This window comes from Sminthopsis crassicaudata, chromosome 4 (genome assembly GCF_048593235.1).
Source record: "Sminthopsis crassicaudata isolate SCR6 chromosome 4, ASM4859323v1, whole genome shotgun sequence".
Lineage (NCBI taxonomy): Eukaryota > Metazoa > Chordata > Mammalia > Dasyuromorphia > Dasyuridae > Sminthopsis > Sminthopsis crassicaudata.
The window spans coordinates 457,656,546-457,679,286 of NC_133620.1; the positions used below are offsets into that span (position 1 = coordinate 457,656,546).

At 47.8% G+C, this 22,741-nt stretch overlaps 1 protein-coding gene across 3 annotated transcripts in view; it reads left to right on the forward strand.

The window, feature by feature from the left end:
- The first annotated feature begins 2,205 nt into the window (after window positions 1-2,205).
- Window positions 2,206-22,741, forward strand: part of TRPV2 (transient receptor potential cation channel subfamily V member 2) — a 31,000-nt gene continuing 10,464 nt past the window's right edge. The window contains exons 1-10 of one of the 3 annotated variants that reach the window (XM_074263947.1): window positions 2,206-2,400; window positions 8,428-8,700; window positions 9,608-9,741; window positions 11,584-11,736; window positions 15,084-15,224; window positions 16,399-16,703; window positions 17,543-17,716; window positions 19,439-19,594; window positions 20,030-20,125; window positions 21,452-21,522. In XM_074263947.1, coding sequence (XP_074120048.1) covers window positions 8,495-8,700; window positions 9,608-9,741; window positions 11,584-11,736; window positions 15,084-15,224; window positions 16,399-16,703; window positions 17,543-17,716; window positions 19,439-19,594; window positions 20,030-20,125; window positions 21,452-21,522 — 1,436 coding nt within the window. In that variant the 5' untranslated portion in view covers window positions 2,206-2,400; window positions 8,428-8,494. Of the gene's footprint in view, window positions 2,401-3,570; window positions 3,646-8,427; window positions 8,701-9,607; window positions 9,742-11,583; window positions 11,737-15,083; window positions 15,225-16,398; window positions 16,704-17,542; window positions 17,717-19,438; window positions 19,595-20,029; window positions 20,126-21,451; window positions 21,523-22,741 lie in introns of those variants that run through there. The other 2 variants (XM_074263945.1, XM_074263948.1) reach the window with 2 other exon arrangements.

The window sequence follows — 22,741 nt, forward strand, 5'->3', positions numbered from 1 at the left end:
CCGTCCTCCCTTCCTTGGAGCCCGTCCTCCCTTCCTTGGAGCCCGTCCTCCCTTCCTTGGAGCCGGTCCTCCCTCTGACTAAAAAAGTTCTCTAGGCTCTGATTCCGCCCTGGTCTGTAGAGTTCTAGCCGGGGATGAATAAATGAACGTTAAGTCCTTGCTTGTGCAAGGGATGTGTGTACAAACAGAAAAGCAAATAATCTCGGCTCTCAGAGGGTTCATTTTCGGACGGGGGACCCCATATGGGGAAGGTTTCAGCCCCAGCAGATGGAAAGTCCCCGTGGGCCGAGGCGGACAGTGGCAAGGCAGATGGTGAGGCTGAGTCCACGTCTCGGGGGTCTGGCGCGAGCCGTTAAGCCACAGATGGGGTCGGGATCTCCTGGGACCAGGAGCAGTTTGCCAGGGGCTCCTCCCAACCCCCTCTCCCGCCCCCCCCTCGCCTCGCCCACGGCCAGGATGTTGCTGTGATAGCGCGGGAGTGACTGGCCGGTGGCCGCTGCCCCTCGAGGTGATTTCAGGGGCGCCTCCCCGTCCCCCGTGACTCCCATCACCTCCTCCATGGAATCTGGCATTCTCTCGGAGGGATCTTCTTCTTCCCTCCCCCAATCAGAATGAAACTTGTTCCTGATGAGGTAAAAAGGGTTCTGGGAGCTCTGACAACGTTCTCGGGGCTCACCTCTGCTTCCGAGGCCGGCCCTAGCCCAGGTGCTGCTTTCCTGGGGCCGTGTCCAGTGTGGGGGTTTGTCGGCCCAGTTAGATCGGAACCTCCTCAGTGTGCAATCCGTTATATTTCCAGTTTACCCATCTGTAAAATGGGCTGGAGGAGGACAGGACCAGCCGCCTCAGTGACTTTGCCAAATGCTGCACGGGTCACGGAGAGCGGGACGTGTCGGAAACTGCCCAAGGAGGGGGAAAGGGCTTCCAGGGTAAGTGCGGGAGCTCTCCGAGGAGACTCCCCTTGTTGTGGGAGGAAGTTCAGAGTCTCCGGGAGGGATGGGGAGAAGGAAGGGGGCCTGGGGGAGGGGCTCGAACCCTGGTTTCCCCACTCACAGGCGTCCTCAGCCACTGTCCGGTCTCCTCTGGGAGCTCTGGGGGTGGGGGGGAGCTGGACGAGGGGCTTCTCGTGTCGGGTGCAGCCGCCTGGGCCACCGAGGAGCGCTCGTCCAGCTCGTGGGCCCCAGAGGCCGGGCCTGGCTCCAAGCTCCGGGGGAGCCTGCGCGGGATAGTGCGGGGGGGGGGGGGGGGGGGGCTGGGCGGCGCGGGGTCGGTTCTGGGCAGAGACAGCAGAGGGGCTGACGGGGAGGGGGTCGGGAGCCTCGGCGGGTCTTCCTGGGGACGTGGGGTTCCTCTCCGTGCGGCCCCCCCGGGGAGCACGTGACCGCGCGTCGTCTCCTGCACGCGGTGCCTCGCTTCGCACTGGCTCTGGGCTCGCGGAGGGTGTGAAGGCGGAAGGGGCGGGGCACGGAGCGTTAAGGGGACTCTCAATCTACCTCACTTTACAGGGGAGGAAGCTGAGGCGGGCGGGGGAAGGGTCACAGGCTAGGACGTGTCTGAGGCAGGATTTGAACCCACGGAGATGGGACTTCCCGACTCCGAGCCTGCTCTGGCCCTCGGCCCCACCCCGCCCCCGCCCCCGTCCGTCTGAGGTCCCGCTGGGGGGAGGGGCGCAGACTGAAGCCCGGAGTCCCCGCTCTCCGCGGCCCAGCCTCGTCGGGGTGGGACGCAAGGAAATGAAACCATCACGAAGCGATCCGGGGGTTTGGTCAGGCCGGGCCTGCCTGAGACTGGAGGGAGCTGGGCTCCCAAGGGCTGGGAGAACCTGTCAGGCGCGCCTGGGGGAGCCCCGGGCAAAGGCGCAGAGGTGGGAGACGCAGCGAGGAGCGGGCGCCGTCCCTCGGCCTCCAAATCCGGCTTCCTCACCCCCCGCCGTTGTCCCGGCCGGACTCAGCCCCGCCCCTCGGCATCCGCCCGCCTCTTTTACCGATGAGGGAAACTGAGGCGCAGGAGTTGGTGCGGGGGACAGCCGCCCTGGAGGGGGGAGATCGCGCCCGAGCGCTGCGGGAGCCCCTCCCCCCCCCACCAGTCGCATCAGAGGCGGGCCCCTAGACCGCGAGGCGGTGGCGTCCGGGCCAGGGGGCGTCCCTGCGCCTCCCTGCGGGCGGGGCTCCCGGGCTGGACCGGGCGGGACAGCGCCTCACACCCGCGGGCCCGGGGCGCGTGTCAGCGCCGGGCACACCCCCGGGGGAGGTTCCTCCCGGAGCCTCCCCTCCCTCCTCTCGGCCGCCTCACTCCGCGGTGACCACCGGGGTCTGCCGCATCCCAGCCGGCCCCTCCCCGCCCCGGGCTCCCCGACACCGCCGGACCGGAGCACTGCGCGGGGCTGCTGCGGTAAGTGCTCCTGCTGCCCCCAGCCTGGGGGGCTGCCCCGTCAGTGTGTGGGGAGGGGGCTGCGGGGCGCGGCTCCGAGGGTCCCCCCTCTCCTCAGGGTCCCTCCCCCCAGAGCCGGACCTGAGGCAGACGCTGGGGGCGTCTCCCAAGGAGCCCCGGGATGCAGGTGGGGGGAGCAGATGGCAGGGAGGAGGCAGGACCGCGGGGGGCAGGGGCCAGGCGGGCGGTCCCACCCCGGCAGCGCGGACAGCGAGCCGTGAATCAAGGTTTCAGTGGTGACAGCCGCGGCTGCCGGGACTCGGCCAGGGTGCGGCCCCACCCAGACCCTGGTCCTCTGACACCGTCACCGGCCCCACCCAGGTGGGCCCCGCGTGGGGAGTGTGGAGGGGGGGCCTCAGGGAGCTTCTCCCCCCCACCCCCCACCCCCGTCTCCGACCCTGGTCCTCTGACACTGTCAGACCCACTCAGACCCTGGCCCGCGCGGGGGGGGGGGGGGTGCGGGGGGCTCAGGGAGCTTCCCCCCCCCTCCGACCCTGGTCCTCTGACACTGTCACCGACCCCACCCAGGTGGGCCCCGCGTGGTGGAGGGGGGGGCTCAGGGAGCTCAGGGAGTTCCCCCCCCCCATCTCCGACCCTGGTCCTCTGACACTGTCAGACCCACCCAGGTGGGCCCCGCGTGGGGAGTGCGGGGGGAGGGGGGGCTCAGGGAGCTTCCCCCCCTCTCCGACCCTGGTCCTCTGACACTGTCAGACCCACCCAGACCCTGGCCCACGCTGGGGTGCGAGGGGGGGGGGGGAGGGGGGAGGCTCAAGGAGCTTCCCCCCCTGCCCTCTCCGACCCTGGTCCTCTGACACTGTCCGCTCCACCCAGACCCCGGGGGCTGAGAGCTCCCCCACTGGACCTCTGACCCCCTCACCTCCAAGGCTGAGCCCTGTCCCCCATCCTGCGTCCCCACCCAGACCCCAACTCCTCAACTTCTCTTCCTGCCCTCCCCCCATCCCAGAGCAGAGGAGGGAAGGGGGGGCAGGACCACTTCCCCATCCTCAGAGGCCTCGCCTCCGGGACCTCATGACGCTGTGGTTTCAGTTTGCCCACGAGGCTGACGTGATCCGGGACAGGAAGCTCCCTTCTGGCGGGCACAGGGCCTAGGCAGGGGCTGGGGGGGGAAGTCACAGAGAGCTCCCCGCTGGGCCATGGCCTGAAACCCGGAGCCGGAGCCCGCCTGGTGGGGAGTGTGAGGACGTCTTCCGGGAACACGTATGTGGAACACACAGGGCTGTACGGGGACATGTTTGTGGGAACACGGCTCGCGCCGGTGTGGACATGCAGTAGGCGTGCACCTGTGACTTCTGTGTGTGCACACCTACACCTGCAATGCACACATGTGCAGGAACGTAAACACATGGGCTTGAACATGCTTGTGAGTGTGTGCATTAGGAGCACCGTGGTTTGGGTTTGACATGCATGTGCTTGTACACACATTTGTGTTTGTGTTTGTGGGTTGGCAAGGCAGCCATATGAACATACATAGACATGCTTGTGTTTGCAACACACGCTCACAAGCACATGGTATGTACATGTTTGTGCATCTATGCATACATGGACTTATGTGCACATGTGTTTGTGGGTTTGCGACACGAACGTGTTTGTGTCTGTAACACACATGCTCACAAGCACATACTATACACTTGGGTATTTGCATATTTGTAGTACATATATTCATCCGCACATAGATCACACACACACACATTTATGGGTTTGCAATGTCTGTATTAATATGAGTATAGCACATGTTTATGTGTCTGTGCGTGTATTTGTATGCAATACTTTGTAAGCACATAGTGTTTTGTAATGCTCATATTTATATGAACACGTGTTTGTAATGCACATATTTGTGTACATGTATAAACACCCATGTTTAAGCAGAGCTTATATGGCAGCATAGATGGGCAGCCCCTGGCGAGGCCTGCAGAGCTCCCAAGATACACTGAGAGTTTATTTGAATACCATTGAGTGCAGGGCACCCAGAGGTACCGGATCGGGCCCAGGGTCATGTCACCCGCGTTAAAGGTGGGACCAGCCCGAGGCTCTCCCCCTGCACCACGCTGCTTCTCTGCTGCTCGCTGACATCATCCCCAGCTCTCAGAGTGCCTTGAGTTACTCAGGCTGTTGGTGCAGGTGGAAAAGAGAAATAGCCGCCAGAAAAGGGATCGCTTTTTTTTTTTTTATGTTTCATTGATGCCTTTTATTTTCCCATCATAGTCATTTCTAGGCATGTTCATCCCCAAAGGGAACCTTTCTTATAGCAGAGAAAAGCCGTTAAACACAAGCTCCGGCCTCCTCCCCTAGAGGTGGATGCAGCATTCCGCCCCAGCAGCTCCCACCTGTCTATAAGACAAGGAAGCTGTCTCCCCATCTGCTCCCCACATCCCCCCGCTTGTTCCGGCTTCCTGTGAAGGGCCTCTTCATTCACAGAAATATTCACTATGATATCATGATGATATATGTATACAATAATATCAATAATATACTCTAAATTATATGATAGTAATATTATAGAATATATACTATTAATTTAATATACTCTTATTTTATTTGTCATTATTAGTATTTCTGTAAGTCAACTATGGGCCATTTAATATATCATAAAATGTTAATGCAATATGAGGTTATATGTTATTTGATATTGATAATTATAATCATAACAGCTAGTGTTCACACAGCAGTCGTTAAATTCCAGGAACTGGGCTAAGCACTTTGTAATTATTGTCTCATTTGATCCTTACAACAACCCTGTGGAGAGAAGAGCTCTCACCCCCTTTTTACAGATGAGGAAACTGAGGCAGGCAGATGCAAGGACTGTCCAGAGCCCACAGCCAGTACGTGCTGACGTGGCTGGATTTGACCAGGCCTGTAGCCACCGAGCTGCCCCTGTCATTGCAGCCGCCATTTCTCTTGTTTCACAGACTCACAAAAGCTTCTCAGAGGCCCAGGGACCCAGAATCCCCTCCTAAACATGTCCACGGAAGCTCATCAGAGTTGTGCTTAAAGGCTCTCCCTTCCCAAAGCCGCCCATTCCCTGTCTGAACAGCTTTGATGGTTAGGAAGTTCCGCCTGCCATCAAACCCAATTTCCTCACCTCCAGCCCATTTGGCAAAGCCCCGGGGGAAATCTGTTTTTCCACCCCATTCCCCGGGCAGTTTGTTCAGCCTTGGATTTCCAAAGAATTTGGAGAACTCTAGAAAAGGGAGTTTGCAGGATTTGGGGATAAGAACTCTGAGTTTTGGTCCCTTCTTTGGCCCCAAAGAGCTAATCTCAAGCAAAGTCCCTACTCTCCACACCTGAATTTCCCCATCTGTTCAACAAAGTCATTGGCTTAGGATCTAGTAAGGTCTGGAACTCATTTGGAAAATACACAATATTAATATCAGTAATATATTCTAAATTATATAATAGTAATATTATAGGTAGTAATATTAACATATACTATTAATTTAATATATTCTTATTTTAATTACCATTATTAATATAATATTTCTGTTTATATATATAAAACACCCATATGGGGAAAATGAGGCACAAACAGGTGGGGGGATGATTTTCCAGGATCAGGAAGCTACTTTAGGGAGCTAAGAGGAGAGGTCAAATTTGGGGCTCAAATTTCCAGCCCAGCATCCTGATCAGGAGGCTTGAATGTTCTATGAAATCCTCAATAATAAAGCTGCTCAGGGTGGAGTACCAGAAGAAGATTCCCACGCTTCCTCCCTTCCTTTCTCCAGTTCTGGAGTAAGGGTATGGTGACCTTTTTCCATTTAAGCAAGATAAAGTCAACGTTTCCTCTGATGAGATGGGACAGGGACTGTACAGCAAACCTTAGAGCTGTCTATTAATGTGAGCCGCCATCTTTATTTTTGCCCTTGTTATCATGCTCATGATCCCCGGAACTGGGAAAATTCCAATAGAGCCAGAAAGTGGGATCGCCCCATAGTAAAATGTCTCTGAGGTTACAGGCCCGCCCCCACTGCAGCCTCCATCCTTCCAGGACTTGAGGTTCCGAGCTGGAAGGGGCTTTCTTACCTTATAAGGAGTTGGTGTGATGCAATGGAAAGAATGTATGAGGATTCATTTGTTAAAGATATTTTTATTTGACAAACTAAAAAAAAAAAACAACAACAACAACATCATTTTTAAAATTAACAACTCAACTTTGCTTAAAAATAGAAACTTAAAAAATGAGACACAAAATACTCTTTTTTTCTTTCTGTAGTGATGAGCAAGCATATACAAGGACACGGTCCATCTTTACAATTTGTTCTTAGCTAGAGGATGAGCTAACTGAAACTGCCCAAAATAGGGGAGGGAAAAGGGGGGAGGGACCAGCATCATCCATGAAATGCTTCATTTTGTCACGGGGGGCTTGTGTTGTGAGTCACCGGGGGCCTTCTGTCCTGTAACCTGTCTGGCAGTTTGTGGATACTGAGATGGATTTGAAGTCCCATAAACAGACAGATTTTATATCATCTATATCTATATGTGTATATGTATCTATATATATATGTGTGTGTATATATCTATATCTCTATATGTGTGTATGTATTTGTGCATATGTGTATGTGTGTATATATATGTAAGTAGCTTTAGATATATGACACAAGTCACTCAAGCTCACAGCCTCAGCTTCCTTATGTGCAAAATATTATTTGTAATAATGGTACTTCCCTCTCAGGGCTGTTGGTGGAGTCAAATGAAGCAATATATGTAACATAATTTGCAAATCTTAAAGAGAAAAGGACTGAAACTATATTAGTGGTCTGGGGAACTTCCAGGTGAGGAAATTCCCTCCACCAATACTGGTTAGCTGCTTGTTCAGTCACACCAGTTGTCTGATTTTTTGTGAACCCATTTGGGGGGTTTTCTTTGCAGAAATAGTGATTGGCCCTTTCCTTCTCCAGCTCATTTGACAGATAAGGAAATTAAGGCAGACTGAGGGTTAGGTGACTTGCTCAGGATCACGGAGTTATTAAATATATGAGGTCTCATTTGAACTCAGGTCATCCTTACTCCAGCTTCAGCACTTTGTCTTGGTCAGCAGCTTTCTGTACTTTATTTCCTCAGAGAGTTGTTAGAGCAAAACTTCTTAAACTAAAGGAACGTGGGAGTTGGGAGAAATCTGACAACAGTAAAAGCTTTCTGAATGCAATGACCAAAAAATGAATTCAAAATCAAACGCCTAATAAAGCTGAGGGGTTTGGGACAGTGCTTAGGACACAACCTGTGTGCTTTGTGCTGCACACACACAAACTCACATTCCAGATGAGCTCCTGTAAAATTTCTTGGGCAAAAAGGGGGTGAGTGGAAAAAGTTTAAGAAGTCTCGGTCTGGAGCATTGAGAGACTTAGTGCTTTGCCCAGAGTCCTGCAACCAGCATTTGCCAGAAGCAGGACTAGAATCTGCAACTCCTTGGCTTTAAGGTCAATTTTCTATCCTCTCAGAAGTCTTTTTATGTTTTGGGACCTCTTTTTGCCCAAGAAATTTTTACATGACCCTGGGGATATAGGTATATAAACTAGAAATACAAATCAAACATTACTGATAACAAATCACAATTTCATAACACCCCCACGTTCAGTTATGAGAACCCACATGGGGTTGAAACCCACAGTTTAAGAAGCTTTGCTCTATAGCTCACTGCCTCTCTAAAATCCTCGACATACTTCCAAAATGTAACTTTGTTTTTACATTTTAATTTCCTTTATTTATTTATTTATTTGTTTTCATAATTCAGTTTTAAAGTACGTCTCTCTGTTATGAGCATCATTTTGCATCATTGTCCCTCCCATCTCAAACATGTTACTCCGCAGTGGGAATGACTTGTTGGAATTGGAACTTCGGGGACAGCTTGGTGAAGATTTCTGGGAAAGAGAATTTGGGAGAAGACATGGGAAAATCTTGCCCACGCTCCTGGCCTTGTAAAGCATTTGTTTCATTCTCTGTTCCTGCCTGGTCTCTAAAACCTTTCTGTATCTCTTTCTTTTGAAGGCGACCTCTGGAGAAGAGATAAGGCCTCTGGGAAGAGATAAGACAGGGTATCCTCCTCTGCCCCAAGATGCCTGAGCCAGCCCAAAGGCCGGCCTTCCGGCTGGAGACTACAGAATGTGACCAGGAAGGGGGGTCAGCCACAGCCACCGCTACAGGAGAAAGGGGGTCTAGAGACCAGCTGCCCCCCATGGAGTCAGAATTCCAGAAGGAGTGCTCAGACTTCTCCCCGCAGATCAAAGTTAATCTCAATTATCGGAAAGGAATGGGTCCCAGGTAAGCAGAGTGCTCTGTGGGAAAAAACTAGGGGATTAGGCTTATCTTAATGGGTATTCCTGGGTTGGATCAGATGGGAGCTGAGGGTCTTTCCATGGACAAATCGTCCTCATCTGTAAAATGGGACTAGAACAAAGATTGTTAACCTAGAGTCTGTGAATTCATTAAAAAATATTTCATTACATAAAGTTTTGCAAGGGTGAATGTTGAAAACATCTATTTTGAAAATAAAAATTATGAAAATATTATTAAAAATAACATAAACTATGAAAAAATATTTCATTAACTATATTTCAACAATAATTGGTCTTGGTAATACTGTGCATTTTATTTTATGCATTTAAAATATTATTCTGAGCAGAGATTTCTAGGCTTCCCCTGACTGCCCAGAAAGTCCATAATGTAACAGTTCCAACCTCCTGGATCATGGTCCTGGTCAATCAAGGAGGCTACTGAAGAGAGCACATTAATTGGGGGGGGGTTAGGTGGGGGAGAAGGAGCTGGAGGACAGGCTTGAAAAACTACCCCTTGGGCTCTGGATGGCCCTTTCATGCCGTATCTTTACAGTATCCTGATTTTCATGGGCCTCAGTTTACTCCTATGTAAAATGAAAGGGTTGGAGCTCTAAGGTCTCTTTCACTTCTAAATCAATTACACGATACTTGCTCAGTCATCAGTGCTACAAAATCACATTTGAAAATGGGAGAATCACGTATGTCTAAGGGTCTTGGGGCAGAACGGAAAAAGGTGGCACCTAGTGTAGAACCTGGAAGGGACCTTAGAAAGTCATCGGGTCAGCAATCCGGGCTGAGAGGTCGAAGGGCAGCAGTTAAACTCACTACCGGGTGGAGACGTGGACAGTCACCCAGTTTAACCCCCTCTTCAATCTCCCATTTGCCCTTTGTAGTCCGACTGATCCAAACCGTTTTGACCGGGACCGACTCTTCAATGCAGTGGTGGGGGGAAACCCAGAGAGCCTGGATGGCCTGCTGGAGTACCTGCTGCTGACCAGCAAGTATCTTACGGACTCCGAATTCACAGGTAAGGCCCCAGAGCTGTTGCACCCAGAGCAAACATCCTAGGGGAGGCTTCTAGGGCCATTCCAGCGTGAGGAGGCTGTGGTGGTTTGGAGGAGAGGAAGCGAGGACAGGCCAGGGATGAGCTGCCAGGGCTGGGGGTGGCGAAGAGGAAGTACTTCAAAGACTGGGTGCTACTTTAACTCCTCCTCCTCCTCCTCCTCTTCTTCTTCCTCCTCCTCCTTCTTCTTCCTCTTCCTCCTTCTTCCTCTTCTTCCTCTTCCTCCTCTTCCTCTTCTTCTTCCTCTTCCTCTTCCTCCTCCTCTTCTTCTTCTTCTTCTGTTCTTTTATTTTTAAAAACACATAGAAATTTTGTTTTCTTTCTCATTTTTTTCTTTATGATCTGATCTTTCTTATGCAGCATGGTAATTATATAAATATGTATAAATATATTGGATTTAACATATATTTTTTATCATGTTTAACATATATTGGATTACTTGTCATTTAGGGGAGGGGAGTGGGAGGAGAGAAGAACATTTGGAACACAAGGTTTTGCAAGGGTCGATGTTGAAAAATGATCCATGCATATGTTTTGAAAATAAAAAGCTCTAATAAAAAAGAAAATTAAAAAATCAAAATACACGCAAAGATAGTTTTCAATATTCACCCTTATAAAACATGTTCGATAGCTTTTCCCCCTCTCTCCCCAATCCCTTCCCCCTTCACTTAGACAGCAAGCAATCCAATGTAGTTAACTCATCCCTCTTGCTGGGTAGACAGCGAACTCTGCTTTAATGTTGCCAAAGGACTCCCAGTTAGTAAGCTTGTCCATGTTCCCTTAGGAGTTCCTCGGTCTTTTGGCCAGTGGGATGGTTGAATGGGTATTTACAAAGCTGTAATCAGCAATTTTGGGAGGATGTGGGGAGGACAAATTTTCATAAACACCTGCTTGGTGTAAGCAGCAAATATTCTCCCAAATCAGCTTTTTAAGATAAATCCAATTGAAAAGAGAAGTAAGAGCCCATAAGGCTCCTCAGATCCAGGAGCCCAAGATTGCTTCTTATTTGAACTAATTATTTTTGCTAACTAGGTGCTAAACTCTGCTTCTTCTGAGCTGTTGAAGAAGTGCTTTCTATCTTAATGTGTGTGGCCTGAGGCAAAGCCACAGTGGCCCAGGCCTAGTTATAGCTCTAAATATGAAGCTGAATGATAAGCATTCGTGAGTGTTGATATCAATGGTGTCTATTTCTCACCTGAGTGGGAAAAGTAAAACTCTAATAATGCCGGTCGCCTTGGATACCTCTTTCTCAGACCCAGTCCAGGCTGCTCTGCCCTCTCTCTAAGGCAGTCTCCTGGGGGTCCCAGTCTGGAGGGTACAGAAGAATTCCTAGTAATGGGCCCTTGTAAATATGAAAACATTACAACTTGTGAACGATTGTGAACTAGCTGTGTGAGCCTGGGCAAGTAATGTAAGCTCATCCAGGAATCGGACCTAACAGTGTTCCATCTTTAAGTCCGCGATCCTAGAAGTTCCTTTCCTGGTCCCAGCACAATCCTTGTTCCCAACAGAGGACGTTCCCTTTCCCCAGTTACCCCCTGAGAACCCTCAGATGAGCATAAGAGCTCCTCACCTGGACTCAGGGGACCCGGAAGTGATCATAGACTCAGGTACCCCAGAGCTCAAGAGGGACTTGTTGGTTGGTTGAGCCTGAGGATGAGAGATCCCATTGGATCCACCACTGGTGGCGGGATCTGCAAGATTGAGGCTGAGAACATGAAGGGCACAGGGCACAGGCGGGCACCAGAGCCAGGGGCAGGAAGACCTGAGTTCCAATGAGCCCTTTTTCTTGCCCTCCCTCCCCAGATGCCTCCACTGGGAAAACATGCCTGATGAAAGCCATTCTGAATCTCCGGGAGGGGACGAATGCCTGCATCCTGCCTCTGCTACAGATCGACCTGGCCACCCGCAATCCCCAGCCCCTCATCAACGCCGTGTGCACGGGGGACTACTATAAAGGTAAGAGGGAGGCGGGAGACGCAGCTGGAAGTCCAGTCAGGACCCCTGGGCTCTCCGGTCACTGGTCCATCACTAACTCTACCTGCAGCCACAAAGGAGGCTCAGAACCACTGAATTCTTACCTAGAAGAGTGATTGAAGGCTCAACTGTGAGCATGTCTGCATCTCTGCGGGATGTATGTTCTCATGATGTTAGACTGGGACAGGGATTCCAGATTTGGTTCTTATGAGGAAAATAATATTTTATTGATGCTTTGGGGAAGTTATAGTTTCTATTTGCCGCCCTGCTTCAGTAGAATCCTCCCTTATAATGAAAGTGTAGGCAAACAAAGCAAAATGACTCATTGAGCATATCTGATAGTGTATGCCCCATTCTGCACCTGCAGTCCACCACTTCTTTGCTCATCACTTCTCTGGAATAAAGACTGGTCATCGGATAGATTTGAGATTTGTTGTCATGGGTTTTTCCTGCTTTTTTCTACTATTGTGGTAGAAACTCTGTCAGCAGAGATCAGCTGCTAATATACTAACATACTAATTGTGTGATTAGTATGTATCTGAATTTGAATTCAGGTCTTTGTGACTCCAGGCCCAGTGCTGTGTGCATTCACTGCACCATCTAGCTGCCTTCCCAGGATCACAAGATCATCTTATCACCACCTTTCCCAATCACAGACTTCCTTGTAATGTCTGACAGGCCACTTCTCAAATCCAAGCCATCATTCCTCCTATTCCTACTTATACATAAAAACCATAATAATAGAAATCATAATAATGGCTCACATTTATACTAAACTTTGAGAGGCAGTGGGGTGTAATGGATAGAGAATCAGTCTTAGAATGAGAAAGACTTGGGGCAGCTAGATGGTTCAGTGGATAGAGCACCAGCCCTGAAGTCAGGAGGACCTGAGTTCAAATCTAGTTTCAAGTACTTAATACTTCCTGGCTCTGTGACCCTGGGCAAGTCTTAACCCCAATTGCCTCAGGGGAAAAAAGGAGTGAGAAAGGCTTGGGGCCAATTCCCATCACTGACACTTACTGATTTGTGTTACTTTAGGTTTGTGTTAACTTAACCTCTGTGAAATCTCAGTTTCCTCAACTGTAAAATGCACTAGATGTCCTCTATGGTCCCTTCTTGCTATAAATTTATATTTTATTTACTTATAGTTTATTTATTCTTAGTTTGTATTTTATCTATTTTTGGTTTTATTTATTTATAGTTATAGTTTATGAGTTTAGTAATATATATATAGTATATAGATGGCAATATATACATAGGAGTATAATTTATATATAGTGTATAGTTTATTTCTAGTTATAATTTATGAGTTTAGTAATATATCTAGTACATATAGTAACACAATTTATATATAGTTTATAGTTACAGTTTATATGAGTTTAGTAATATATCTAGTTTTTATATATATGTGGCAATATGTATGATAATATAGTTTGTATTAGATTTCTAGGTAGAGAGGTTCACGTATTCATCTCCTGTGACTTTAATAATTCAGATGTAGAAATGAAAGAAACTCAAGGTTAGCAGGTTGACCCCCGCCTTTAAGGACAAGGTCAGAAGGCAGAGGGTGGAGTTAGCACTGTCCACACAGATATCACTGACTCTCTTACGTGCCTCCTTTTTCATCACTATAAAACCTTTACGAGGGTGGTCAATGTGTCTGTGGGGAGCTCAGCCCGAATGCTTTGGCCCTGTGTTTTATCATTTTATAATTGTCATTTTAAAAAGAATATTTTATTTTTTCCTCAATTACATATGAAAACAATTTTTAACATTTCTGTTTTTTTTGTCTTTTTAATGTTGTTCTCCTGGTTCCGCTCACTTCAGTATGCGTCAGTTCATACAAGTCTTTCCAGTTTCTCTGAAACATGTCCTCCATTTCTTCCAGCACCGTAGGGTTCCATTCATTTACATATCCTCATTTGTTCAGCCATTGCCCAGGATGAGCACCTGTAGCTCTCAGTTGGTTGGCGTTTGGGATATGGGGGCTCTTCTGCAATGACCCCCAGACACTCTAAAAGTTCATCTTTGGAACATTTTGGCAGCTTTGAATAATGGGGTGCTATGATCTCAGGAAAACAAAGTTTTGGGTTATCTACGGGGTAATGAAGACATTCATGGAGGGGATGAACAGGCTTTAACATGTTCTCAGTGAATACTGGCAGCTGAGAAATAATATAAAGAACGTAAAATATAAATATATAAACTATCAAAGATGTCTGAATGGAAAAGGAAATCATGGGTAGGGAGACTGCCCGACGGCTGCAGATGGAAGGTTTAGTGAGTTTGAGGGGTAGGTAGAGCACTTGATGGATGTGTTGCTACAAATGAATGGATTAATGGATGATGAATGAAAGAACATATGAACAAATGGACAGATGGATGGATAAGTGAATGAATGTCTGAATGAAAGCATGAATGAATGAAATGGCATTTATTCATCGCCTATTAATGGGCTAAGCACTGGGAATAAGGAAGCATTAAAGCAACCCAAGAAAGGCATTCAGCACATTTTGCTACAGAGAATTTCTAGAAAAACAGACAAGAATGGTCCAAAAACAACAACTCCTATGTTTAGACAGGCACAGCAGGGTGGTACCATGGTGCACTGGACCTGCAGTCAGGAAAATTCATGTCCCTGAGTTCAAAGTTGACCTCAGACACTTATTAACAGCATGGCTCTGGGCAAGTCACAACACCCTATTTGCTTCAGTTTCCTCATCTGTAAAATGAGCTGGAGAAAGAAATGGCCCAGCATGGGTCACAGAACTGGACATGACTGAAACATTTAGACCATAGGACAGAGTGGAGAGAGGCTGGTCCCCAGGTGACTCTCTTAAGGTGACACTTGCAGAATAGTTGCGGGCTGCACTGGGCCATTGGCTCTTGAGCCAGAACGGACCTTTGGGGTTGTCTAGTTCAACAGCCTCATTTTGTAGATAAGGCAAACAAAATGCAGAGAGATTTGCCAAGCTCACAAGGCTAGGAAGTATCTGAGGCAGAATGTGAGCTCGGATTTCTAGCATTCCTCCCGACCACCATTTTCCTGTACGTCTGATCTCTTCTCTTGGAGTGTAAGCTCCTGAAGGGAGGCAATACTTGCTTTTGCACTTGTACACTCAGCTCTTAGCTAAGTACCCCCTAACAGATGATTGCTCATTTACTGACCCAATGAGAGGGACGTAATGTGTACAGCAAACCGTGCTCTTCTCCTTGGGTTCAGACCTCTCACTGTCTCCTCCTTGGGCTGAGGGACCTTCCTCTGAGACTGCTCACCTGCGCTGTCCAGAGTATTCCTCCTCCTGCTCACCTTGCCTTTGTTTCTCCAGGTCACAGTGCTCTGCACATTGCCATTGAGAAGAGGAATCTTGAGTGCGTGAAGATGCTGGTGGAGAATGGAGCCGACCTCCATGCTAGGGCCAGTGGGAGTTTTTTTGGGAAAGAACGACAAGGCATTTGCTTCTATTTTGGTGAGTGGACAGGTCTTTCGCTGCCCTGGATGCCATTGCCTTATTTGTTTGGGCCAAAGCTGGGGGTGGAGGGTGTGCTATTTTTTGAATAGGGGAACCATTCTAATGGCCACCCAAAAGAAGCCTTTAATTTTATTCAGTACAACAAATATTCACTGAGCATCTACCGTCTCCACTATGTTACTCTACTACACCTGTGGCTCACTGAACCTAATGTGACGGTTCTGAATCAAGGCTGGCAGGGGGATAGAAGTGCCAGTCACAAGAACAGGTCCGAGAAAGTTCTTAGAATTTGCCCTCAAAGTTCTAAAGTTCTACCTTATTATACTGGGGGATGGATGGCCCCAGAGCACTGAGCTCTGCATGGTCCAGTTGTAGCTGTCCACCTAGATTTGGAAAATAATTTTATTTATATCTTTGTTTTTTTTTTTTTTTAAAGATACTTTCATTTTCTAATATATCACTCCTCCACCCACTCAGAGAACCATCCCTTATTTAGAAAGAGAGGAAAAAAAGCAATTGGGCAAAGCAAATTAGCCAAAACATCAGCTGATGTTGATGTGTTCATCATATGAGAAACATATGCAGAGGTCTACACTGGGAGTCTCTTGCCTGTGCAAAAAAGGGAAGGAATCGCATTCTCATACTTCTTCCAGAGTTATTTTAAAAATAATTTTTATTTGTGCCTTTTGCTTTTAATTTAAATTGAAATTATTTATTTAAATAATTTAAGTATTTTAAATGTATTTAATTTTTATTGATTGATGCCCTTTGCTTTTCTATAACTTTCATTTATGAATTATTCCAGTCCACTCTCTCCCCCAAAGTCTCTTGTAATAAAGAAAAAGAGAGAAATCAGTTCAAACAGAGCTAATCAACACATCAGAGATATTCTATGTTCAGAGGCCCCCCCATGCAAAGAAGTGGGGCTCTATGTACGTTCTTCTGGCTCTGTTTTTTTCACTCTGTAGCAGTCTTCTTATTCTTCTCTGAATTCTTCATGTTTGTTATTTCCATTGTTTTTGTGTCCCACAATCTGATTATTTCCCATCAACATTTCCATCTGTGGTCTGGCAACCCAGTAGAAGGGAAACCTGGTGAGACTCCCCACACCTGTGTTCCTAAGGGAAGCAGAAGCTTAAAAGCAGGTCCTGTCCCCCCTTTCTGACCCCAGGGGAGCTGCCGCTGTCATTGGCCGCCTGCACCAGGCAGTGGGATATCGTGTCCTACCTCCTGGAGAACCCTGACCCTGACCGCCGGGCCCGCTTGGATGCTGTGGACACCTGGGGCAACACAGTCCTCCACGCCTTGGTGATGATCGCCGATGATTCTGTGGAAAACAGCTGCCAGGTGAACAGCATGTATGACTACATCCTCCAAGCTGGTGCCTGCCTGTGCCCCTCGGTGAAACTGGAGAACATTGCTAATTTCCAGGGGCTGACGCCGTTCAAGCTGGCAGCTAAGGAGGGCAAGATTGAGGTGAGCAGGGCCCCCCGAATCTCAGAACCGGAACCATCAGGTTCAAACTGTACTTGATTATCAGAGCTATAACTAAGGTGAGGCCATGTGGGTGCTGCCCCAAGGCACTGAAATTTATGTGGCGTTTCTAAGATCATAGAGTAATACAATTTCAGAACTAGTGGTGGCAGGGAGTTTGGAAGTCCAAGTTCATACCATTGAAGTGGCAGAGGCTGGATTTGAGTCTAGACCCTCTGATTGTAAGACTATTGCTCTTTTCACTGATTGATATTACCTATTTACCTATTTAGAGCCTATTTTATTTGATTTTTATTATATTACTCATAACTGATGAAAATATGTATAGCTTGTATATGTACTCTGTACCAAGGATTGAACTATTAAGTGCTTTTTAAATATTATTTCATTTGATCTTCACAACTCGGGGAGATAGAACTACTGTTATTATTATTCCCATTTTACAGCTGAGGAAACTGAGGCAGATAGTGGTTAAGTCCAAGGTCATACAGTTAGAATCTGAGGCTGGATTTGAACTTGGGCCTTCCTGACTCCAGGCCTGGCAACCTCTCCCATCGGGCCACCCAGTGACCCACTCTGTAGCTAGGCCAGAAGGGACAGATCCCGTGGCCTGTCTCAGGAATTGGGTCGGAGGGCTTTCAACTCCCTTTCAGTTTCAGTCCTGTGATTGGAGACCCTTAAGGTCACACGGGGGTGGTCCCTGCCAAGTTCATCCCTTAGAGAGTGACCCACCCCTGCTCATGGCCCGAATGGGAGGAGGGGCGAACAGAACCAAGAAGAGGCGAGCTGAGGATTCTCCCCCTGTCCTTCCTCCCTCCCAGGTTTTCAAGCACATTCTGCAGCGGGAGATCTCTGGGGAGTACCGGCACCTCTCCCGGAAGTTCACCGAGTGGACCTATGGCCCTGTCCAGGTGTCCCTCTATGACCTGTCCTCTGTGGACAGCTGCGAGGACAACTCTGTGCTGGAGATCATCGCCTTTGGCTGCAAGGCCCCGGTGAGTGAGGGGCAGGGGCCGCCATGCTGCGCAGGGACCCACCCGGCGGCCTCTCGGCGGCTACAGGAGACTCATCGAGGAAGGGTCATGGAGGTCCCTGGTCCAACTCCCCCAGCCCTGCTCAGAGAGCTTGGAACTGACCTCGGCCCTTCTACAGGCAGATGGGGAACTGAGATCTCGGTGCAGGGATGTTAGATTATGGGCTTCTCCATCCAGAACGTAAAGCGACTTTCCAGGTCTTCTCATCCAATGCCACCATTTTACAGATGAGCAAACTGAGGCCCGAGGGAATACTGAGCCTTGCCCAGAGTAGTAAGCTGCAAAGCTGAGATTGAAGACTCTTTCTGTCATTTTCCACTGACTCCCCTCCCTTTCCAGACCCTTCGGGGGCACCTTCACTCTGAGTCCCCTAGAGGAAGGCTCTGCCATTCACCAGCTCTGACTTCAGGCTGATCCCTCCCCTGAAGCCTCAGTCTGAGTGAAGCCATTTCTTTTTTTATTTTTTAAACTTTATTTTTATTTAATTTTATTTGTTCATTTATCTATATACTTATTCATTCCTTTGTTTTTTTATTTATCCATTTATCTATCTGTTTATTTTGGAGTTTTTTTTTTGAGTGAGCGAGGCCATTTCAAGCTGAGAACTACACTAGGACTTTTGGGACACCTGGAAAACAAGGCTCACTTGCCTTGCAGGGAAATCACTTTGTGAACTTTCAAGTAGTCGGACCGTCAGTCAGTCAGCAAACATTTAAGTGTTTACCCACAGTGGGAAGCATCCTCTCTGTCCTCGAGGAGCTTACTTTCTAATGGGAGACATGATGTATAAAAACACAGATAATAAGGTAAAGGTCACAGTCGTCCTTATTTTACTCCTATCTCCCCCAGGACACAGAATGACCGAATGAGATCCTGATAGTGGAAGGGCTTCTAATGGCAAGAAGGGCTGGCTGCAGAGCTATTTTGCTGGTGCTGAAGTGGGAAGTCCTGGATTCAAATCTGGGTTGTTTCATACTCACTGTGTGAGCTCACAGAGCTCCTTTAACTTCTGCTTCTCCATAAAGTGAAAGGGTTGGGCTTCCGGTAGCTCTTTTTTTTTTTTTTTTTTTTCCCCTGAGGCTGGGGTTAAGTGACTTGCCCAGGGTCACACAACTAGGAAGTGTTAAGTGTATGAGACCGGATTTGAACTCGGGTCCTCCTGAATTCAAGGCTGGTGCTCTATCCACTGCGCCGCCTAGCTGCCCTAAATCAATAGTTCTTAAAAGACCCTCTCTCCTTAGGATCCCAGAGCTCTTTCAGGGAGTCCTCAAGATCAACTACTTGATAGTTGATCAAGATCAACACTACTTTCAAAATTTTATTTTAGATATTTTAATTCCAAAATTATCAATAGCCATGATCTAGCTCTTTGGTTGAGAGGGTTCTCAGTTTTTTGGCGGGTAAAGAAAGTAGTTCCGAGACCAAAAAATTTGGGGATAACTAACCTAGGCACTTCCTATCAGCTCTACCCATTGTCTCTTCCTCCTGTTACTTCATTTGTGATTCCTGCTAGAGCGCCCAACCCGGAAAGCAGTTCCATCCACCTTGGTGGTTCTCCCCCTAATCTAGGGATTCCTATTTCAGAGGTAAAATCTTCTATGGTGAAGATTTTCCATGTTTGCATGGATATGTAGAGGATTCTCCTTAGTCAGTTAATCAACATTTATTAAACTCCTCTCCCAGAATCGACACAAGATGGTGACTCTGGAGCCACTAAACAAGCTGCTGCAGGAGAAATGGGAGTCTCTGGTCACCCGATTTCGCTTCAATTTGATTTCCTACTTCCTGTATATGGTGATCTTCACAGTCGTCACTTACCACCAGCCAGTCCTGGGGAAGGTAGGGCATGTACCGTCAGAAAAACCTGGGGAAGGGGACAAACGGGAGGGCCCTGAAAGAGGGGGTGGCAATTCTGGGAGGGGGAGGACAGAGGGAATGGGGTGGCTACTTGGGATCGGTGACCATTTATCAATTATATGGTCGGGACAATATTCCAGTACACTGCATGGGAGGTTCCCATTTGTGTGGTCTATTATTCAGCACTAGATGGCCCCTTCCATCTCGGATACAGAACTGGGGCAGTAAACTTCGAGGAGAAGGGAAGGGGGCTGCTCTTTTTTGAGGGGGCCACAGTACTGAGAGAAAGCAAGATGGGAAAAGGCTTGAAGACAGCAGTGGCCGGGGACAGGGGACAGTGGACAGTTGGGTAGTGGAAAGAGCCATCTCCAATGAGAGGGGCCAGGGGCCTGAGAGCTCTGGACTTCTTTCCCCTAGAACTTCATTCCCATGAAAGCAACAGTGGGCAACTCGATGCTGCTCATGGGACACATCTTCATTCTCTTTGGGGGAGTCTATCTCTTCTTCGGCCAGGTGAGTGCCTCATCCTTCTCCAATGGGATCCTACCACTTCCCAATGGTACATCTATAGGACACCACTTCCAATACAAAATCTATTCTGATCAACATCTCCGGCTAGTGTTTTCCCCCAGAAACTAATTGGCCTAAATTTTATATTGAATTTTCCGTGTTGTTTTCCCTTGGTAGAAAGTAAATTCATTGAAAAGAGTTTTCTTATTTTTACCTAGCCCACAATAGTACTTAATAAATGCTTTTAAAATTGAATTTCATCCCTTCCACAAGTTTATTGAACTCTTTGGTTCCTGTGACTGTTCAATGTAATCCTAGAATAGATGTAAGGGACACACCATGGACTGTCCTCCCCACCACAGCCTTCTGGGGGACGTAGCTCACAGAGAATTTCTCCCCCTTGGGGGAGCCCTCCCAGACAAAACCATTGTGGAAAAGGTAAAGTGCTCCTTACACACAATGTCGGCTGTCGTCATCCAGTTCAGGACTTTTGTTTTACTGAGAAATCCTAATATTCTTTCCATTGCATCATATATACCTTGAGACATGAATAATAATCTTGCCCCAGGGAAGCTTTTCATGTGAAAAAAAGATGGAGGAGACAGAAAAGCAGATAGAGAAAGACACTTGCATAGAGAATCCATCTGCTGGATTGTAGTTGGGAGGGAGGAGAAGGAGGAAGACAAATAAGGATATATAGTTATTTTATCTGGTGAGAGTGTGTGAGTGTGAGTGTGAGTGTGTGTGTGTGTGTGTGTGTGTGTGTGTGTGTGTGTGTGTGTATGTGTGTGTGTGTGTGTGTGTGTGTATTCTGGTCTCCAAGATGAATTATTGGGGCTAGAAAATCTCTCAGCCTGTAGGCCAACCCTGAAACCTTCCCAGATCTTTGGTTGGTGCATCTGGAGCCAAAGGAAGCCCAAGCCTGGCGCTCAGGCAATATTGTGGCCAATAAGTAGGATCTTAGACCAAAAGGCAAAAGGTCCTTGTGGGAGCTCTTTCACTGAGGGATTGTGTGATCTTTGCCAGCCATTTCCCCTCCTCTGGGCTCCTGCTCTATAAAATGAGGGGATGGGCCTAAATGATCCCTAAACTCTTCCCCCTCTCTGGTTCTGTGGTTCTAGGACTCTCTATGGATGCCCTCTGATTCTGTGAAGTCTCTATGGGGTTGGCAAATTCTCTGTTTTCCCATTGCCCCGTCTCATTTCTGAGCCTATGCTCAGGAGGTGCTTCTGTCAGGGATTTCCTTTCCGCATCCCCAGTGGGAAGGGGCAGAGGCTGCCCCGAGGTCCAGGGCATTTCTCATGTTCTCTTCTTCTTGTGCTCGGACAGCTTCAGTACTTCTGGAGGAGACGCCTGTTCATCTGGACCTCGTTTATCGACAGCTACTTTGAGATTCTCATGTAAGTTCCAGGATGTTTGGGGACAAGCTGTGTTCTTCCCATTCTCGGACTCCAGGATCCGTGTGCTCCCTCTCCCCACAGGATCCTGGAATGTCAGAACTGAAGGGACCTCAGTGATCCCATCGTTCAGCCCCTTTATTTGTATAGGGAGGTGATAGAGGCCTCTAGTGAACTGCCATCCTTTTTTGCTGGCTCCAGAACAGCCTTCATCTAAAATTTGGCTAAAATTGGTCCACAGGACTTCTTGTGAAATCCAACTTGGATCTTCTCTCATCTCCTCCTAGTAGGAGGACCGAGGGATCTGTGCTGTTAAACCTAATTAGAGCCCTCAAATCCAACCACTGCATTTGATGGATGATGTAAATTTAACTTAAATTAGAATTAAATTAAAAAGCTGATGCTCACACAGGTTGTAATTTGATCCTCACAAAAATCTTATAAGACAGAGTAGATGGTGACAGAATAGACAGAGCTCTGAACCTGAAGTTACGAGAATCTGAGTTCAAATCCAGGCTTAGACATTTATAAGCTGTGTGACTCTGGGCAAATCACTTAACCTCTGCCTCAGTTTTCTTCTCTACAAAATGGGGATAATAATAGAATTTAATTCCTAGGGTTATTGTTGAAGATCAATGAGATAAGATTTGTAAAATAGCTTGTAAACTTAGATGGTAAGAGATAGAGCACCAAGTCTGGAGTCAGACTCACTTTTCTGAGTTCAAATCTGGCCTCAGACACTTAGTGATTAGCTGTTTGTTTGTTTTTTTAATTAGATCACTAGATCAGCTAGTATGATCCTGGGCAAGTTACTCATCTTATCTGCCTCAGTTTGCTCATCTGTAAAATGAACTGGAGAAGGAAATGTCAAACCACTCTAGTATCTTTGTCCAAAAAAAACCCCAAATGGGGTCACAGAGTTGGACGTGACTGAACAAAATTATTATTATGCTTCAGACACAGATGTCCCCACTTAAAAGATTATCAAAATGATAAATGGTGAGATAACCTGGCATAATGGATAGAGAGGCAGCCACTGAGTCACAAAGTCAAAAGTCTTGCCTCTGGTACTTATTGACTGAGTTTCTAGGTAAATGTTTAAGTCTTTTTGTAATCTGGTTTTTTTTTTTTGGGGGGGGGAGTGGAAGGGGAAGGAAAAGCAAGCAATCAGTGACTTACCCAGAGTCACACAGCTCATAAATGAGGTCTAGATGATTTTTAA